Genomic DNA, 21,502 nt, shown 5'->3' on the forward strand with positions numbered 1-21,502 from the left:
GTAAAGGCAGGCGTCACGATACTTTTGGCAATATAATGCATCTCCAACAAAGACAGGAACAATAGTGGGGTTTGAAGCTGTTACCTAAAGATATGCATTGTATGATAGCAAATAAAGCTATTACTAATCCAAAGAGAAGGGCTCTTGTTTTGTATGCATTGTTAGCAGTTATGACAAGTACTTGTTCCTATTTAGTAACACTATGAGGGCGACTCGTGACCTGCAGGGTACCCTGGGTCCCAAGAGTGGCAACTGCCACTCTATTACTGTGACAGGTAACTGGCGGGGAGGGATGCCGGATGCCGGTCCAAAAAAAATACACCTCAGAGCCAAGAGCAGCTTCCCCTAGGCTCCTCATCTGCTCTGATGTGTATCATAATAAACCAGTAGGAGGAGCTTGAGAGGAGAGACATCCTTCTGAAGTAAGCCATGGTGACCTGAGACAATGACTACCTGGGAGGTATTGGTGGAGGGGGGACAAAAATTTGTGTAGGAGGATTTATGCTGGGATGAGTAATTGATGGGAGTTGTGCTAAGGTGAATGCCGTCACAGGATTCAGTTCCTCGAGCAACCTTACAGGCCACTCGCACATTTTCATCCAGGATTGGTCCAGCCACAATCTCCAAGGCTCAGCCAAATAATCAACCAATCCGAAAAGCTACACATGAAAGCCACGGTAGCTATGGAGCAGCTACAACTTGATAAAAGAATCTTGCAGAACAAGACCAGAGTAAGTTGGGGAAGCAGGTTCTGTTAGTAGAGAAAACATCCATAACCTAAGGACACTAGCAAAAAAAAATGATGCTACCTAGGACGGGAGGCGTAATAGAGTGAATGCCCCTGCAGCTTTTTTTGCCAGTGTCCAATCACCTGAAGGTAGATGCCTTCATCCTTTGGTTATGTCTAGAGACCCAGTGTCCTGTACTATACAGCAGAGGTGGGGGACTCGAGTCACATGACTTGACTCGAGTCAGACTCGAGTCACCTGTTTGAGGACTTGCGACTTGCTTGACAAAATTAAAGAAATGACTCGACTTGACTTTGACTTGTCGCTAATGACTTGCGACTTGACTTTGACTTGGGCTATTTGACTTGCAATGACTGGGCACCACCAGTGCTGTGTCTTGGCCTAGGCAAAAGCCGCCCCCTCCACAAAAGAAAGCTCCCCTCAAGTCCCGGCTTCGGGGTAGATCAGTATTTTGACTTAATTTGTGACTTGACCAAAATAAATGACTTGACTTGACTTGCTTGACTTCTAGCAGGGACTTGACTTGACTTGCTTGCTTTTCACCACAGTAACTTGGGACTTGCTTGTGACTTGAAGGTTAAGACTTGAGACTTGCTTGTGACTTGCACATGTGTGACTTACTCCCATCACTGCTATACAGTTAGGAACATAATTTTTCGCCAGTAGATGGTGTGGGCACGCCAAAGACCAGCATACCTGTGCAATGGGGAAGACAGTGGCATGAGTGCCGAACGTGTAGGAGAAAAAACAATTGTTGCCCACCAGGAGGTAAGCAGGAACTTCCCGTTCCTTTTCAGAACGTGTGAAACATTTCATAAGGAAGTCAGGAGTTCATTAAACATATTTAAAGTCTTTGTGGGTGAAAAGCTCTCACAAATCCTAGGGGTCTCCTTCGGTCAGAAAAGTGTATCTAGATACTGGCACGCTTAGAGAATGACACATCAGCCATTTTTATAAAAAATATTTTCAGCTTCATAAATATATGATGATGATCTACGAGGGTTTTCAATTATTGTTTTTGTCCATGTGTCTCCATGGGAGTGATGACTGGCTCCTGGGTGAGTAGTTTAGATGTGTCATCCTCCAGGAAGTATAAGATGATCACTCGCTGTATGACAAGAAACTCCACATAGCTAAGCTCATATTTAGGGCACATATACTCAGCTTGCATGTAGGCAGGTGCAGTTTGCCACTTTACCACTAGGTGGTCTTTGTACCAGAATAGTGTCTGGTACATCAGGTAGTGACACTAATGCCGCGTACACACGAGCAGACTTTGCCCGGCGGACGGGATTTGGTTGGACAATTCGATCGTGTGTGGGCTCCAGCGGACTTTGTTTTCTCAAAAGTTGGGCGGACTTAGATTTGAAACATGTTTCAAATCTATCTGACAGACTCGAGTCCGGTCGAAAAGTCCGCTCGTCTGTATGCTAGTTCGACGGACAAAAAGCCACGCTAGGGCAGCTATTGGCTACTGGCTATGAACTTCCTTATTTTAGTCCGGTCGTACGTCATCACGTACGAATTGGACGGACTTTGGTGGATTGTGTGTAGGCAAGTCCGTTCATTCAGAAAGTCCGTCGTAAAGTCCGTCGAAAAGTCCGCCGGGCAAAGTCTGCTGTAAAGTCCGCTCGTGTGTACGCGGCATTAGTAAGAATCGTAGAAAAGGCTGGATGGCCACACTCTCTTAACACCTTTATTGAAGACGGTTTAAAAATTCTTCTGGTACAAAGACATCAGAGGTACAGGATCAATGAAAAGCTGACATGTTTCACACCACTATGGGGTGCTTAGTCATAGCTATGTTCCCATAGTCATAGCTAGGTTCTCTGTGCGTTCTTTCCTTGGGAACCTGCAAAGGGCACCCTGCTTCAAAATCCACAATTGCACGGTGGAGAAGGAATTTGATTACTAGAGCGTATGCTAAAAAAAAAAAAAAAAAAAAAAAAAGCAGCAAGCCTCTCTCGCCCAACTCTGTATAGCTCCCACCTGGTCTTTAGTTCATAATTTTCCAAAATTTTACCTGATGGATGTTAAATTCTCTGTGGATGCAGCTTTTGGCCACAAGGCTCTTGCACCAACACCCCTGAACCCGGGTCTTTTACCCCTGTTGTTGTTTGCACCTGCTGGCAAAGTTCCATTGCTTAGTTCTTGCCCACCCTTGTATTCATTGCTTAGGGACATCCCATTGAGTATGAATACGTTGTCAATGTCTTGCACTGTGTGATTAAGATCGGAGGAAGTAGAGTACAGGACACGGGTCACCTTCCCTAAACCCTCCTTGTTACTCTGCATTGCTTGCTACAAAACCGGGGACTAACATAGTAGGATAGGGTCATAGGGTGGTACCCAAAGGGAATGTATCCTCATAAGCTTGCCAGTGTCCAATCACCTGAAGATACAAGCCTCTTACCTATGGTGTATGAATAAGTTGCCTGTGTCTTGTACTGTACTCTAAGCTATGGAATTTATAGGTAAGTCAAAATTCCTTGGTTTATCCACTTGACCTCCGGAAAGATTTGCCCATCTTCATGACCAGACCATTTTTTGCAATACGGCACTGCGTTACTTTAACCACTTGCCGACCGACTCATGCACATATATACGTTGGCAAAGTGGTTCATTCCTGTGAAACGCTATACTCGTACTTCAGCTCCTATATGAGCCATAGCAGGTGTGCGTGTGCCCGCTGCACGGCGGGGGGACCCGATGCGCGTGGCCGGTGGGTGAGAAGTCATTCTTCCCACTGAGCACCAATATAAGGAGCATTCTTCCCACTGACCACCAATGTAAGAGACATTCTTCCCACTGATCACCAATCATTGATGGTCGTTGGATAGAATTTTCCTTACATTGGTGGTCAGTGGGAAAAATGCTCCTTACATTGGGGATCAGTGGGAAGAATGTTCCTTACATTCGTGATCAGTGGGAAGAATTCTCCTTACATTGGTGGTCAGTGGGAAGAATGTTCCTTACATTGGTGGTCAGTGGGAAGAATGTTCCTTACATTGGCGGTCAGTGGGAAGAATGTTCCTTACATTGGTGATCAGTGGGAAGAATGTTCCTTACATTGGTGGTCAGTGGGAAGAATGTTCCTTACATTCGTGATCAGTGGGAAGAATGCTCCTTACATTGGTGGTCAGTGGGAAGGATGTTCCTTACATTGGTGGTCAGTGGGAAGAATGTTCCCTACATTGGTGGTCAGTGGGAAGAATGTTCCCTACATTGGTGATCAGTGGGAAGAATGTTCCTTACATTGGGGGTCAGTGGGAAGAATGCTCCTTACATTGGTGACCAGTGGGAAGAATGCTCCTTACATTGGTGACCAGTGGGAAGAATGTCCCCTACATTGGTGATCAGTGGGAAGAATGTTCCTTACATTGGGGGTCAGTGGGAAGAATGCTCCTTACATTGGTGACCAGTGGGAAGAATGCTCCTTACATTGGTGACCAGTGGGAAGAATGTCCCCTACATTGGTGATCAGTGGGAAAAATGTCCCTTACATTGGGGGTCAGTGGGAAGAATGTTCCTTACATTGGTGGTCAGTGGGAAGAATGTTCCTAACATTCGTAATCAGTGGGAAGAATGCTCCTTACATTGGTGACCAGTGGGAAGAATGTCCCTTACATTGGGGGTCAGTGGGAAGAATGCTCCTTACATTGGTGGTCAGTGGGAAGGATGTTCCTTACATTGGTGGTCAGTGGGAAGAATGTTCCTTACATTGGGGGGCAGTGGGAAGAATGTTCCTTACATTGGGGGTCAGTGGGAAGGAGGAGGAGGACACACCCAAGGAGCTCTCTGTGAGAACCAGCCTTTTTCAAGCCTGGGCCTTGCCTGCTAGCTTGGCCCAGGAATAATGCCTGATCCTGGGGGAGGCCCTGGGAGGGATTCCCCTGATGATACGGGGCCTAGTGAGGAGGAGGAGGTGGAGGATCTGACTGCGGTCCAGGCCCTGGTGAGAATGTGGATGTCTACAGACAGAAGATCATTGACTGTTTTCGGGCAATTGGAAGGGCTGGGGAGAAACTTAAATGTTTAAAAGCTGAACATAAAAACTTCAGGGCCAAGTATTTCCAGGCCTGGAGTAAGAATCATTTGGCCATGAAGCCAGAGTTACAGCAAATGGAGGAAAAGGTAAAGAAACAATCTTTGTTTTTGGAGAAATTGAAAGACAGAAGTGGAGCTTTTTCAGAAAAGTTTAATAATGAGGGGAGATTTGCCAGCCAGACATCAGTGAGTTCTGTGGCTCAGCAGCTGCAGGTAACAGACAACCCGGCTTCATCTGCCTCTGCACCTCTCCCCCCCATGTCAGGCTTGGGAATCGCCAGCGGCAACCAGCCAGGGGGTTGAGAGTGAACATGGCACCCTAAAGTTCATCCAACAGATGGAGACACCCCTAAGGGCAGACATGTCTGTTGATGAACCAGCAGAAGTCCCTGAGGATAAGCAGAGGGGTTACAGAGCGGCAAAGCCAGCACTGGTGGAGAAATCCCAGTGCAATGTGCTGCCTCCTTCCAACATGTCTTCCCCACCGGCTGTTGTGGATGGTGTCCCCGCTGCGGTGAATGGTGTCCCCGCTGTGGTGAATGGGGTCCCAGCTGAGGAACAGAAAGGGAAGGAGCTCTGCAAACAGCTGCCTGTTGGAGTCTCTGTTGTGGAGAAACCCTCTGCAAACATGGAGGGAAAACCCCTGGCAGAGGTGTCATCAGACCACCAGAGCAATGTGGATGGATCTGCATCATACATCCCGGACGTGGATTTTGCTGCTCGTGCTGAGACCTGTAGTTCCACAAACAAGATGGCTGCCAGCTCCAAAGAGCCTGTTTCACCTTCACTTGGGCTGATTGATGCAGGTGGGGGAGGGGATCAGCATAGAGCAGCATGTGAAGTGGAGACAGCCAACCTCTGCCGGGTTAGCCACCCCATATCAAAATTTTATGAAAAAATCTTATGCAGTTTGTTAGATCTTTGTTAGATCAGGTTAGATCAACCGTTGTTTGCGTTAGATCTCACACAGAAGAAGCGATATTAACAGTTATTTGCTGGGGGGGCTAACCCGTCATCAGCCCCCCCTTATCAAAAAATTGACCAAACAGTTAGCTATTTTGGAAGCAATTTGTTAGATCCGGTATGATCAAGTGTTTTTAACGTTAGATCTCACATAATTAGAGACTTATTAAGTGATTGAGGGGGGGCTGGCCCCCCCTTATCAAATTTTCGGCCCAAAAATAATTCAGGCTAATAGATATTCGTTAGATCCGGTAAGATCAAGTGGTTTTAACGTTGGATCTCACATAATTAGAGACTTATTAAGTGATTAATGAGGGGGGGCTGGCTCCCCCTTATCAAATTTTCGGCCCAAAAATCATTCAGGCTAATAGATATTCGTTAGATCCGGTAAGATCAAGTGGTTTTAACATTAGATCTCACATCATTTCAGAGATATTCCACATCAAAATAGAGATATTAGGTGGTACATATGGACGGGTTAGCCCCCCCTTATCAAATTTTCGGCCCAAAAATCATTCAGGCTAATAGATATTCGTTAGATCCGGTAAGATCAAGTGGTTTTAACGTTAGATCTCACATCATTTTAGAGATATTCCACATCAAAATAGAGATATTAGGTGGTACATATGGACGGGCTGGCCTCTCCTTATATTCAGCGCAATGAAAATCACACCCAGCTTTTGCTGCGGCGCAAAAACTTTTCCTCAGCTGCGGGGGCCCAACTTATGATCCTGCACACAGGCCCACTGCTTTCAGAAAAAGCCCCTGACCTGAGCTCATCATTGCACATCCATTCCAGATGCTCGTATGTGACATCACATACATCCCATACATCACATACAAGCACGTGGGCTGGATGCAAGAGATGAATCAGCAGGATGAGTGTGCCAGGACAAGTAGATGTGTCTCATCTCTGCTTCCTTTTACCACTCTGCATATCACACATATCATAGATGAGAAGAGGGTACATTGGTGGGAAAAATGAGCAGGAGGGGTTTAGATGTGGGACAGAGGAACAGGAGGGTACAGCCGTGGGGCAGATGTGCAGGGGGGGTTCAGTTTTGGTGCAGATGAGAAGGAGGTTCAGTGGTGTGACAGAAAAGCAGGGGGGGTAGAACAGTGGGGCAAATGTGAAAGGAGGTGTATTGGTGGGACAGATGAGCAGGAGGTTACAGTGGTGGGGCAGGAGAACAGGGGGAACATAGGTGGGCCAGAAGAGCAGGGGGTACAGAGGTGAAACAGTTGTGCAGGAGGTACATTAGTAAGGCAGATGAAAAAGCGGGTTACAGTGGTAGGGCAGATGAGAAGGTGATTCAGTAGTAGACAGAAGAGCATGGGAATATGGCGGTGGAGCAAATGTGTAGAGAGGTTCAGTGGTGGGGCAGATGAGAAAAATGGTACATTGATGGGGTAGATGAGCAGGGGGGTTACAGTGGTGGGGCAGAAGAGCAAGGGGGTACAGTGGTGGTGCAGATGTGCAGAAGGTGCAGTGGTGGGAGGGATGCGAAGGGGGTTCAGCAGTGGGACAGAAAAGCAGGGGGGTACAGTGATGGGGCAGATGAGCGGGGGGTGGGTTTAGTGTTGGGCCAGATGAGAAGGGGGTTACAGTGGTGGGAAAATGAGCAGGAGGGGTTCAGTGTTGGGGCAGATGAGAAGGGGGTTTAGCGGTGGGACAGAAGAGCAGGGGGGTACAGCGGTGGGGCAGATGTGAAAGGAGGTGCATTGGTGGACAGATGAGCAGGGGGTTACAGTGGTTGGGCAGAAGAGCAGGGGGAACAGAGGTGGGGCAGATGTACAGGGGGTACAGTGGCGGGGCAGAGGAGAAAGGAAGTACATTAGTGGTACAGATGAGCAGGGGGTTACAGCGGTGGGGCAGAAGAGCAGGGGGGAACAGAGGTGAGACAGATGTGCAGGAGGTACAGTGATGGGGCAGAAGAGAAAGGGGGTTACAGTGGTGGGGCAGATGAGAAAGGGGGTTACAGAGGTGGGGCAGATGAGAAAGGGGGTTACAGAGGTGGGGCAGATGAGAAAGGGGGTTACAGAGGTGGGGCAGATGAGAAAGGGGGTTACAGTGGTGGGGCAGATGAGAAAGGGGGTTACAGAGGTGGGGCAGATGAGAAAGGGGGTTACAGAGGTGGGGCAGATGAGAAAGGGGGTTACAGAGGTGGGGCAGATGAGAAAGGGGGTTACAGAGGTGGGGCAGATGAGAAAGGGGGTTAGAGAGGTGGGACAGATGAGAAAGGGGGTTACAGTGGTGGGGCAGATGAGCAGATAAGTTCAGTGTTAGGACAGATGAGAAGATGGTTCAGCAGTGAGACAGAAGAGCATGGGGGTACGGCGGTGGGGCAGATGTGCAGGGGGTTACAGTGGTGGGGCAGATGTGCAGGGGGTTACAGTGGTGGGGCAGTTGAGCAGGGGGGTACAGTGGTGGGGCAGATTTGCAGGTGATACAGTGATCTGAGGTGTGAAGGTGTATGAATTGGGGTTGATCTGAGGCGTGAGAGGGCAGGATGTTAATTTCTCACTACTAAAGTAGTTTACAGCATTTACTTTATAAAAAATCCTTTTCGTGATTGAGATTGTGAAGTTGACTTTTTTGTTATAAAATCGGCACGCTCAATTTCTTTGAAAACATTTTTCGGCACACTGCTCACCTGCTTACCTCCTGGCCTATCAGTTTTTATTAAAGATGAAAAATGGGCTGTGGAGCAAGACCTGCTGTCGCCCAAAACTATTTTCTCATTTTCAATAGTCAAAGAAGGTAAGGAAAAAAGGATGGAAAAGGTAAAAGGAGAGAAGGGGGGGGTAAGGCTGGGGGGGGGGTGAAATGGCGTTGGTTCAGGATAACTATGGTGAACGGGCTCCGGAACTTATCTGTGACATTAAGTCCCAAGAAGGGCAGTACCCTCTGCGGAAACGACAAACTGGTTCCATAGTCCCCAAGTTTTAGAGTATTTTTGATGTTGGTGTTGTGCAGGGAGTACTAGATCTTCCATCTCATTTGGAATGGAGTTTTTATAGAGTTTGGCTCAGATGGAGGAGACATGTAGCAGGAAAAAGCTGGATCACCAGGAACCTTGTATTCCGTAAATTTTTGCGTGGTTTATCTGTCTCCCAGAAGTGGATCAATTTAGGGCACGACCAAAATATGTGAAGTAGTGTTCCTCCATCCCCCTGGCATCTCCAACATTGGTCAGTAGTTGCAGGGTGAGGTACCACCTTGTTAACAGTTTATAGTTGGTCTCTTTAATTTTCGTACAAACCGATGATTTCAACGAAAATCTGAGGACATGTTGTATCTGAGCAGATGTAAATGTATGCCCCAGCTTACTTTTCCATTTGTTCAAGAACGGTAAGTGTGGTTGTTCATCCGGACAGTTCAAGAGGGCGTATGTTTTGGATAGAGCCTGTGGAAGGGAACCCTCTTTGGAACAGTATGCTTCAAAGGACGTCAGGGGACGATTAAATCCCTGTGGATTAGGCAAAGTATTGAGAAAGTGTTGTAATTGTAGCGCTGTCCACAAGGAAAGTTTGAAGGGCTCATTAGCACTACTGTGGAAGGCCATTGGCCTCCCGTTAGGAAGTGGGATGCCTGGACCCTACCTGTTTGGCTTAGGGTCCGAAACATTTGGGGTTCCAGACCAGGGAGGAACCACGTTTTTTCTATGATAGGGAGCAATGGGGAATCAGGGAAGAAAGCCGGTTCTGTGTGCTGACCTGGGAGTATATGCGGAGTGTCGTACCCATTATGGGGTGTGACTTCAGCACAGGCGGTAGTTGGTCATAGCACCACAGAGCCCCTGGCAGCAGAATGTCAGTCTGGGCCTGTTCCAGTTGTGCCCACAATTTAGAGCAGCGATGCCAAAATTTATTAATTTTAAGCTACTGCCACAGGGGCCTAACTTCTCATATAAAATAACGAACTGTTACGTATTTATCATAGATTAAATAAAACATCTCACTGATCAAACTGCAACAAGCTTTTATCCCTACTTACATTGCGATTATTACTGATTTCTGCCATGTGCATGCTAGGTTTAATGCAATAATAACTTCATCTAACAATTATCCACTAACTTGGATGTTGTTATTGGCAAAGAATATGAAATCTCTGAAATGATGTGAGATCTTACGTTAAAACCTCTTGATCTTACCGGATCTAACGAATATCTATTAGCCTGAATGATTTTTGGCCCGAAAATTTGATAAGGGGGGGGCTAACCCGTCCATATGTACAACCTAATATCTCTATTTTGATGTGGAATATCTCTGAAATTATGTGAGATCTAACGTTAAAACCACTTGATCTTACCGGATCTAACGAATATCTATTAGCCTGAATGATTTTTGGGCCGAAAATTTTATAAGGGGGGGCTAACCCGTCAATATGTACCACCTAATATCTCTATTTTGATGTGGAATATCTCTGAAATGATGTGAGATCTAACGTTAAAACCACTTGATCTTACCGGATCTAACGAATATCTATTAGCCTGAATGATTTTTGGCCCGAAAATTTGATAAGGGGGGGGCTAACCCGTCCATATGTACCACCTAATATCTCTATTTTGATGTGGAATATCTCTGAAATTATGTGAGATCTAACGTTAAAACCACTTGATCTTACCGGATCTAACGAATATCTATTAGCCTGAATGATTTTTGGCCCGAAAATTTGATAAGGGGGGGCCAGCCCCCCCTCATTAATCACTTAATAAGTCTCTAATTATGTGAGATCTAACGTTAAAAACACTTGATCACACCGGATCTAACAAATTGCTTCCAAAATAGCTAACTGTTTGGTCAATTTTTTGATAAGGGGGGGCTGATGACGGGTTAGCCCCCCCAGCAAATAACTGTTAATATCGCTTCTTCTGTGTGAGATCTAACGCAAACAACGGTTGATCTAACCTGATCTAACAAAGATCTAACAAACTGCATAAGATTTTTTCAAAAATTTTGATATGGGGGGGGCTAACCCGGCAGAGGTGACAGCCATGGAAGTCTCCTGCAATGATTCACCTGTTGCTGTATCAGAACAACCTTCACTCTGCTCAGCTGATAGTCCTGTTCTGATGGAGGAGAAGAGTCTGCCTGGAGGTGATGTGTGTATGGGGACAGCAGTGAGTGAGGACACGACAGGAACTATGAATATGCCAGAAAATAATGACAGCAATAATACTGATAAAGCAAAGGATGTGCTGGTGGTGGTGAATAGGTTAATGTGGCTGCTTTACATAAAAATTACATTTCTTCTGCTCAGCAGAGGAAAGATTCATCAGGTGTGCAATCCAATCTTGAATCTGTGCAATCGTTATCTGCCAAAGTTGTTTTAGATGTTTTTAATCGCACAGATGGATCCTCTGCAAGGAGGAATATGGGGAGTTATGCGTCTGTTCTGGGGAGTCGCACTAAGGAGGGTGGAGGGAATTTTTTAAATGTTAGTCACAATTTGGGGAGGCTTGGTGGTGGGATGGTTAGTGGGTACAGAAGGAGGAATGTGGTTCAGTTGAAGTGGGAGGGGGAGGGGATCCCACCAGTAAGGGGGAGGGTGGCTGAGTTGGTTTTAGAAATGGGGTTTAAAGCCATGGATATATTTGCCCAGTGGGGAGTTATGAGTATAATTTGTCCTTTGTAAAGCCTAAGGGTCTGGATTTATTTTGGGAGAGGTATAGTAGGTGCAAGGGCCTTCCGCAGTGGAGTAGTTTGGTGCCAAAGGTGATTTCGAGGCAGCCTCTGATAAAATCGGTGACGATCCTGGTGCGTAACGAATCCATACCAGAGGCTGATTTGATAGTATGGCTACACCGATATGGTGAGGTCCTCGCTCCACTGCGGAGGGTCCTTAATCAGCATGGGATATGCACAGGGGCCTGGACAGTGTCACTAAAATTGGGGGGTGCTGGGCAATGTAGTTCAACACCTGCCCTGTTCAGTTTTTCTGGGGAGGGATAGGCTGACCATTTTATACCAGGGTCAGCCTAAGGTCTGTAATAAATATGGAGACAAAGGCCATTTTGCATCAACCTGTACTCGCAAGAAGTGCTCACTATGCCAGGATTTGGGCCATTTGGCCAAAGATTGTACCGAGATTTGGTGCAATTTGTGCCAGAAGCTTGGTCATGCTTACAGTCAGTGCCCGGAGGCATTACATAACTTGCCAGGATTGGCGGCTGAGCTACAGAGGCTCGATAAAGAGGATGAGGCCGCTAATGTTAGGGAGGAAACTGTTATTGCTCCTCCTGTGTCTGTTACATCTGTTCCAGATTCTGTTTCCCCTAGTAATGTGGTCCCTGAGTCTGTCCCTCTTGTGTCTGTTACATCTGTTGTTTTGGATTCTGTTTCCCCTAGTAATGTGATCTCTGAGTCTGTCCCCCCATGTAGTGGTCCCTAATCCTACTGTACGTAGATCCTCCAGACTAGCAGAAGCTGCTGGGGGGGCAGGTTTAGCGGATCTTCCCTCTCAGTCTCCAGTCCCTGTCCCTCAGCAGCGCAAACATGGTCAGGGGAATGTGGGGGTGCTGGATGGGGGTGGGGCTGATGGAAGGGTGTCCATATCCCATGTCTCACCCTCTGTTGAGGTGGATTTGGATGATGGGGGTGGGAGAAGTTTATTAGGAAGAAAAAGAAGAGGAAGACAAGTAAAGTGGTAATTTCTTCCTCAGAGTCGGACCCAGCAGGGGTTCCTCTTGGCAATACTTTTTCAGTTTTGTCGGGTGATGAGATGTCTGATCTATCTTTTTCTTTATCATCCATGGATGAGGGGGAGTCACGTAGTCTGAAGAGAGCTGTTTCGGGTGATGAGAGTGTGGCAAAGGTTAAAAAACGACTACCCCAATCATCCTGATGGCAGTTCCCACTCTGATAAAGGTGGCGACCATTCATGTCGCCAGCATTAAATCTGCAAGAGCTTGTGATATTGCCTTATTTTTGCTTAGCAAGTTTGATGCTGAAAAGGTTATGGGGTATTCCTGCGTATCGTGGGAGGCACCCACCATCACTGAGTTAATACACATATAATCATTGCCTATCTTAAAGGATTAGCGCAGCACCACATTTTTACCCAAGTTTGATGCTGAGATTTTATTTTTGCAAGAGACCTGGCTCAATACTTTGACCGATGTCCATCTAGCAAAAAGGGAGTGGAGATGCGGTCCCTCCTTTTGGTCTCTTGCGGCTGAGCCCTGCAGCGGAGTTGCGGTCCTTTTTAAAACCGATATGGTAACATGCCGACGGGTAATTGAGGTAGAAATGGGGAGATGCATGGTCTTAGACGTCTCTGTTAGGGGGCAGGACCTGCGCCTGATCAATATCTATGGACCGCAATCAAAATGGGGCAGGAAATGCCTCCTCACAGAGATCAAGCCCTTCCTTTTTACATCCCAGCAGGTTGTCTTTGGAGGTGATTTTAACACCATAATTAGGCCTGAAGACAGGAGAGGCTCCATAGACAGGCTGGGTTACGATAGCGTTTTTCTTAGAGATATGGTGAGACAAGCAGGCCTGGTAGATGTGCATATTAAGCACTGCCCTGGCAGCACAGGATTCACATTTCAGAGAGGGAATAGTCAGAGTAGGATAGATAGGTTTTTTTTAAAGGAGAACTCTGCTTTCTCGGCTCCTGAGTTGAGGGCGAGGGAGTTCTCTGACCACTGTATGCTGTCTGTGACTCTGAATGCCTCGGACACTCCACCCAGGGGAAGGGGTACCTGGAAGCTGAATTCAGCTCTCCTGGAAGATGTAGAGGTAAGACAATCCTTGGAGGATTTTTTTCAGGCACAGGTTTCTATTCTGGACTTTTGCAGCAGTAAGTCAGAGTGGTGGGAACTTGTGAAACAAAGGGCAATTGGACTTTTCAAGGGCATAAGTAAGAAGAAGCAGCTTGGTATGTACATTGCCTACCAGCATTTGCGGAGGAAGCTTGATCATCTTGTCTCGTATAGAGGAGATCCAGGGGAGATCTCTGAGGTGAAGTTTCTTCTTAGGAAGTGTCAATACGACCGGCATGCCTCCTTGGTTCTGGAGAGGGATTATGGAAAATATCACTCGCCTGATCCTTACCAGAACTGTAAGCAAGGCATAGCAGTTAAGATGGTCATAGGCCTGAGGGATAGTACGGGTTCCCTGGTGAAGTCCAGATCAGGGATCCTGGAGATCTTCAGATCATATTACGCAGACCTTCTGGGAAGAAAGGACCTTTGTCTGGACAGGATGGAAAGCTTTCTGGATTCTACTCCAGGATTGGGAAATGGTACGTCGCCTTTGATGGATTTGACAGAACCAATTTCAGTGGATGAGGTAGTTCATGCTATAGAGAAGCTGGCTACCAAAAATTGCCTGGGCCAGATGGGTTGACAGCTGAATTCTACAAGTGTTTTAAGTCCATTCTGGCTCCCTTTTTAGCAGAGGTTTATAACAGCTGTCTAGAAGAGGGTTCGCTCCCTCCCTCCATGAGGCAATCCACTGTGATTCTTCTGTCAAAAGGTAAAGACCCCTCAATGATTGAGAACTGGCGCCCCATCAGTCTTCTCAATGTTGATAGAAAGATCTTGGCGAAGATTCTTTTTTGGCGCTTGTCGTCAGTGGCAGGCAATTTGTTGTCCAGTCATCAGCACTGCTCGGTCCAAGGTAGAAGTACCTTTTTTCAGCTTTTTTAGCTGTCCGGGAGGCTTTGGAACGATGCAGGGCTGCTGGATGGAGAAAGTACTTGCTGGCATTGGATCAGGCGAAGGCTTTTGATAGAGTCAATCACGAGTACCTGTATTTGCTACTTGGTAGATACGGCCTGCAGGGGAGGTTTATAGATTGGCTGAAGACATTATATAAAGGGGCTGAGAGCCTCCCACTGGTTAATGGTTGGGTTGGACGGCCTTTTGAGGTTGGCTCTGGTGTGCGCCAGGGATGTCCTCTGAGCCCCTGTTATATGCATTCACAATCAACCCCTTCAAAGGAAGGCTAGAGAGTGGATCTTTGTGCGGGGTGCCTTTGGGCATTACTGGTGTGCCACCTTTGATGGCCTATGCCGGTGATGTGTCTGTCATTGTCTCTGGGACGGAGGAGGAGGCGCAGAAGGTGGTCTCTATGATAGAGCAGTACACCGAGGCTTCTGGTTCTAAAGTCAACCATGAAAAGAGTGAAGTTTTCTGGATGGGTGAGGAGGGTGAAAGCTCCAAGCTTCCGAATGCCTTCCCAGAGCCCCAGCAGGAAATTAAAGTGTTGGGCATCAAATTTGGTCCTGGTGACTATGGTCATCGAAATTGGGAAAGTAGGTTGGTGTGTGCCAATGCCAAAGTAGCAAGCTGGAAGAAATGGAAGCTTTCCTTGAGGGAGAGGGTTGACTTGATCAAAACATACCTGGTCCCAATCTTTTTATATGTCAGCTTCGTCTGTATCTTACCAGCATCTCTTTATGCAAGGGTGTACAGCTGTTTTTTCCAACTGTTATGGGGAAATAGGCTGAACCTGATCAAACGCAATGTATCTTACCTGTCTAGGTGGGAGGGTGGCCCAGGAATGGTCAACCCAATAGTTTTATTTTCTCTGCTCTTTTTAAAGTACAATCTTGGTAACATGTTAGCAGAGAACCCGCCGGGATGGGTGGGTATATTTCAATCTTGTTTTAGGCCTCTTCTGCGATGGTGGGAAGATGGCGGGCCAGTGAAAAGTCTGAGAGTCCGACATGGCAAGCTACCGGCTAGATTTTGAGCTCTGATTTCAGTGTGTCACTGGCCTTAAGGGATTGCCCAAGCTCTGTAATGAGGGAGGGGTTGCGTTTGATCAATTTAGAAAGAATCCCCTTGAAGTTTAGGGATCAAGCCTGGCTTGCTTTCCATGGAAGGCTCTATGTGAGAGGGAACTTGAAGCATCGCCCTGTGGATGATCGGGATTGTCCTAGAGCGGAGTGTGTTGGTAAAGTGGAGTCTATGGACCACTTTTTGCTGCAGTGTCCCTTTAACATAGAGGTGTATAAAAGGGTGGGGAGGGCTCTAGGCATCCCCTTTTTCTATCGCATGAGTTATGCGGAGTGGGTGTACGGGGCATTCCCGACTCACTGGGAATTTGATTTGGATACACTGTTTGTAGTTAGTTTAGTTGTCCGTTACTTCACATGGAATGCACGGTGCCAGATTACCCTGTGGAAGAAAGTCCTCTCTGTTGAGGTGGTGGTGCGCGATATTCTGGGTGAGGTTGGGAAAATTTGGGGTCTTGTGAAGGGCAGGGAGCCTTGGGCGGTCTGGAAAAGGGCGTGGAGGAATATCAGACCTGCTTTTGGTGAACTGCCCATCTCTGGGTGAGGAGCTCTTTTCTTTTTCTGTTTCTTTCACTCCCTTAGCTTTTGTTGGTTAGTATCTTCTTTTTGAAGAAGGGCTGCATGCATAATGGATGCGGGTTTGTTTCTTGACCTCACAGGTTTGATGTCTGGTGTAGTGGTGTGAGTCGTAGTGAGATTATCCCCAATAATAACATGTTCATCATGATTTTTGTTTTTGCTGTAAAGTCTTTTTCTTTTATTTGAGAGCAGATTTTCTATATTTATTTTCATTTATGTAAATATGTATATATTTATGCATATTATATATATAGTGATTTTATGCTTATTGATTGCAAGACTTTTAATAAAGAAAAATTGGGAAGAATGTTCCTTACATTGGTGGTCAGTGGGAAGAATGCTCCTTGCATTGGTGGTCAGTGGGAAGAATGTTCCTTACATTGGGGGTCAGTGGGAAGAATGTTCCTTACATTGGTGGTCAGTGGGAAGAATGTTCCTTACATTGGTGGTCAGTGGGAAGAATGTTCCTTACATTGGTGGTCAGTGAGAAGAATGTTCCTTACATTGGTGGTCAGTGGGAAGAATGTTCCTTACATTGGGGGTCAGTGGGAAGAATGTTCCTTACATTGGTGGTCAGTGGGAAGAATGTTCCTTACATTGGTGGTCAGTGGGAAGAATGTTCCTTACATTGGTGGTCAGTGGGAAGAATGTTCCTTACATTGGTGGTCAGTGGGAAGAATGTTCCTTACATTGGTGGTCAGTGGGAAGAATGTTCCTTACATTGGGGGTCAGTGGGAAGAATGTTCCTTACATTGGGGGTCAGTGAGAAGAATGTTCCTTACATTGGTGATCAGTGGGAAGAATGTTCTTTACATTGGTGGTCAGTGGGAAAAATGCTCCTTACATTGAGGATCATTGGGAAGAATGTTCCTTACATTTGTGGTCACTGTGGGAAGAATGTTCCTTACATTGGTGGTCAGAGGGAAATGTCCCTTACATTGGTGGTCAGTGGGAAGAATGTTCCTTACATTGGTGGTCAGTGGGAAGAATGTTCCTTACATTGGTGATCAGTGGGAAGAATGTTCCTTACATTGGTGGTCAGTGGGAAGAATGTTCCTTACATTGGTGATCAGTGGAAAGAATGTCCCTTACATTGATGGTCAGAGGGAAGAATGTCCCTTACATTGGTGGTCAGAGGGAAGAATGTCCCTTACATTGGTGGTCAGAGGGAAGAATGTCCCTTACATTGGTGGTCAGAGGGAAGAATGTCCCTTACATTGGTGGTCAGTGGGAAGAATGCTCCTTACATTGGTGATCAGTGGGAAGAATGTCCCTTACATTGGTGGTCAGAGGGAAGAATGTCCCTTACATTGGTGATCAATGGGAAGAATGCTCCTTACATTGGTGATCAGTGGGAAGAATGTCCCTTACATTGGTGATCAGTGGGAAGAATGCTCCTTACATTGGTGATCAGTGGGAAGAATGTCCCTTACATTGGTGATCAGTGGGAAGAATGTCCCTTACATTGGTGATCAGTGGGAAGAATGTCCTTTACATTGGTGATCAGTGGAAAGAATGCTCCTTACATTGGTGATCAGTGGAAAGAATGTTCCTTACATTGGTGATCAGTGAGAAGAATGCTCCTTACATTGGTGATCAGTGAGAAGAATGCTCCTTACATTGGTGATCAGTGGGAAGAATGTTCCCTACATTGGTGATCAGTGGGAAGAATGTTCCTTACATTGGTGATCAGTGGGAAGAATGTTCCCTACATTGGTGATCAGTGGGAAGAATGTTCCCTACATTGGTGATCAGTGGGAAGAATGTACCTTAAATTGGTGGTCAGAGGGAAGAATGTCCCTTACATTAGTCATCAAAATGCCACTTTAAACTGCTAAAATGAAGATTGGTTGGTGCTCTGCCAAGTGGTATTGAACTTTGCAGACATCATCAGATGGGAGGTCATTCAGTCACAGCTCAAGAAACCCCTAACAACCTCTCGAAGAACCCTGGTTGAGAATGGTGGCAGTAGAAAAACAAAGAGCAAGGGAGAAGTGACAAACACAAACAGGAAGTGATGTTGAGGACCAACAGGAAGTGATGTTGGGTACAGACAGGAAGTTCCGGGTGAAAGGTGAGTTGGAGGGAAGTAGAGAGGAGACATTGGTGGAACTGGCAGCAGAGGAGGTAATAAGATATTATTTTATATTTACACCCAGTAACCCCCCATTGTGTTGTCTTATCACCAGCAGACTCTGCTACACACATATATAAAGTATAATAGTACGACAATAGAATTTTGTCCACTGTTGTCCGTATTTTGGGTTACCTCCCTTTGCAGTGGCCATCAATAGATGATCAGGACAATTGGCTTCTCTAAGTCACGTATTTGGCTTCCTTGGGGTGGAAGGACGATCTCTAAAAGTGTCCACGAGATTTCTTTGCTTTTTATATCGCAGTAAATTAATGCTTCAGAAGCTAATTGCCCAGCCAGAGCCAGTTTACTCACCGATGTTTCAGAATGATGACTAGGGACTAGCGTAGCCACCTCATCCCTTTAAAACTGAACACATATTAATTACACAGGTTCTGTGGCTGATTAAGGTGATAATTAAACTCACTTGGTGCCTCATCTGTATTGAATTAGCCTCAGAACCTCTGTAATTCAAAGGTGTTCGGGTTTAAAAGGATGAGGTGGCAACTCTACAAGAGACTCTTTGACGAGGACCCAAAATAAAAATAAAAAACGTGGTGTGGAAATTGCACTACCTGCCTAGGGAATAGAGGGGGTGTGGCCAAAATGAGTGTGATTTCACATTGTATTGGACGGCTTGTAGCGTCACTTTTACTAATTTGCTGAGTTTAAAGGATTCGTTTACTTTGAGGGCTGGTTCACAACACTTGCGGTGCGGGAATTTGCACAATAAGTGTGCGCTTTCCCACACCGCATTTCTGCAGACGCGCACAGGTCCCATTAATTCATGCATTCACGGCCACCAAATTGCAGAGTACCACAGTACCGTGCGGTTTGGTGCAGTGCAATTTTGAAAATGCTTCAGGCAGTACTTTTTGCATGTTGGGAAACCCATTGAAATTAAAAACGTGCACGCTCAGGATGCACCTTTTTATGGTGCGAACAAGCCCTTAGAGAAAACATCCTATAAACTGTACACCCATTGGTCTGTCCATCCAAACCTGCTGGTTAAAGCAGAGTTCCACCCAAATTTTGACCAATATCTGTATGTATTCTCTTCCTTGCCTAGATGCTGACATGCTGTTTAAAAAAATTTAAATCGCCGTAATTACCTTTTATTTTTCTATTCTTCTTTGCACTTCCTGGTTCTCCTCCCATGGGAGTAGGCGTGTTTCTAGCCTCTCCCAGACTCCTGGGAGCTAGTCTCAGGCTTCCCAGGATGCCACTGAGCATGTGCGGGAACGAGCGGTGAATGCTGGGAGCACAGCATTCACCACATCCAGGAAATAAATGCTTGTGGGCTTCAAATGCCCACAATGAAGATGGAAACCGCCTGCAGTGAATAATATAAGTTATTCTTTCCAACGAAATCTGACACAGGTGGACATATTACACACAATATGTGAGTATGTAATGCTGAGAAGAAAAGTTTGTGAATGAACTCAAAAAAAACAAAAAAACGATAGATAGGTGGTCCCCCGCTTTAATAGTCCAGATACATCCTAAATATAGATATAGAACCATTTGTCCAACTGTCCATCCAGAGCCTCTGGTTTATAAACGAGATACATCATAAATATAGAACCATTTCTCCAACTGTCCGTCCAGAGCCTCTGGTTTATAAACCAGATACATCATAAATATAGAACCATTTCTCCAACTGTCCGTCCAGAGCCTCTGGTTTATAGACCAGATACATCCTAAATATAGAGCCATTTATCCAACTGTCCATCCAGAGCCTCTGGTTTATAGACTGGATACATCCTAAATATAGAGCCATTTATCCAACTGTCCATCCAGAGCCTCTGGTTTATAGACTGGATACATCCTAAATATAGATCCATTTATCCAACTGTCAATCCAGAGCCTCTGGTTTATAGACCAGATACATCCTAAATATACAGTAGAACCATTTATCCAACTGTAGTTTTCTTTCAGTTACATTGATTGACAAAGCTTACAATGTAGCATAGGAAGCCGACTCGTGTGAAGGATTATAGACGAATGCTGTGTAGTAATTATTTATCCCGTACAGTCCAGGTAATCGAATGTTTTTTTTTTTTTTTTGCAACTAAACACAGGAGAGTCGTACATAGATCACACGACCGACCACCTGAATGAGGATGGATGAAGACCGCAGTGACATGACTGAGACATTATTAGACCTCACCCTGGAGATCATCTTCCTGCTGACCGGAGAGGTGAGGAGGATTCTTGGAGGACACTTATGTCTGATTTAGATGTAAAAAAACATGACCAGGTGTGTTAGTGATAATGAGAATGGCTGTAGGAAGTACGTATTCATATCTGTCATGCATACTCTCAATAGGATTGCACAGCAGTGAAGAAGCCATCTGGTGAGTATGTGACATCCAAGACCCATTTGCATCTGAGAGGAGAATGGAGAAGGGCCCAGAGCTTGATCGCCATGTCTACATCAGACTCCTGGAAATATGAGAGAACTAATAATCTGAAGATTCTGGAAGTCATCAGGAAGATCACTGAGCTGCTGACAGGAGAGGTGAGTTGTGCCGGGAATTCTGGGACATTATCCAGTAACAGACAAGGGATGTGTCTGGATGGTGACTGTATCATTGTGTGTGTCAGGTTCCTATAAGGTGTCAGGATGTCACTGTCTATTTCTCCATGGAGGAGTGGGAGTATATAGAGGAAAACAAGGATCTCTACAAGGAGTTTGTGAATGAATATCAGCATCTTTTTGAATCATTTGGTAAGCAGACAGTAAATAGTTATCCTAGTCTAATGGAGATATTTTAGCTATGGGTGAATCCACCTAGATCCCTCATCATCTGATAAACACAATGAAACAATGTACTCAGTCAGTGTGTGTGTTTCCTACAGATGGATCCAGTGCTGGGAATTCACCGGAGAGATGTTCCACTCCTATAAAAGAGGAGATTGAGGAGGTAGTTGTGACAGAGGAGCTTGAAGAAGGATACATGGATATGTACAAGAACATTGTGGCTGGAAAACGGCAAAACTTACGTTATGTGAGGATGAGAGGGGATACGGTTCACCTGAATGACAGAATAATGAACATTACTCAGGAGATCATCTACCTGTTGAGTGGGGAGGTGAGGAGGATTCTGGAAGATCACATGACATCACTCTTATTTCTATTAATCATTATTATTTTCTATTTTTATAGTATTATTAGTATATATGAGGTGGGCGGTCCTTAAGTGGTTAATAAAACACAGACCTGACCGGAGAGGTGAGGAGGATTCTGGGAGGTCACATGACATCACTCTTATCTCT

General features: G+C 45.7%; 1 protein-coding gene across 1 annotated transcript in view; it reads left to right on the forward strand.

Moving 5' to 3' along the window:
- Window positions 1-21,502, forward strand: part of LOC141106771 (uncharacterized) — a 90,742-nt gene that overhangs the window by 59,524 nt on the left and 9,716 nt on the right. Inside the window, exons 14-20 of the mRNA XM_073597698.1 lie at window positions 4,763-5,009; window positions 5,134-5,602; window positions 9,108-9,111; window positions 20,346-20,424; window positions 20,553-20,744; window positions 20,831-20,954; window positions 21,086-21,318. Coding sequence (XP_073453799.1) covers window positions 4,763-5,009; window positions 5,134-5,602; window positions 9,108-9,111; window positions 20,346-20,424; window positions 20,553-20,744; window positions 20,831-20,954; window positions 21,086-21,318 — 1,348 coding nt within the window. The remainder of the gene's footprint in view (window positions 1-4,762; window positions 5,010-5,133; window positions 5,603-9,107; window positions 9,112-20,345; window positions 20,425-20,552; window positions 20,745-20,830; window positions 20,955-21,085; window positions 21,319-21,502) is intronic.

The sequence above is a fragment of the Aquarana catesbeiana genome, linkage group LG08, assembly GCF_042186555.1.
Source record: "Aquarana catesbeiana isolate 2022-GZ linkage group LG08, ASM4218655v1, whole genome shotgun sequence".
In the NCBI taxonomy this organism is placed as follows: Eukaryota; Metazoa; Chordata; class Amphibia; order Anura; family Ranidae; genus Aquarana; species Aquarana catesbeiana.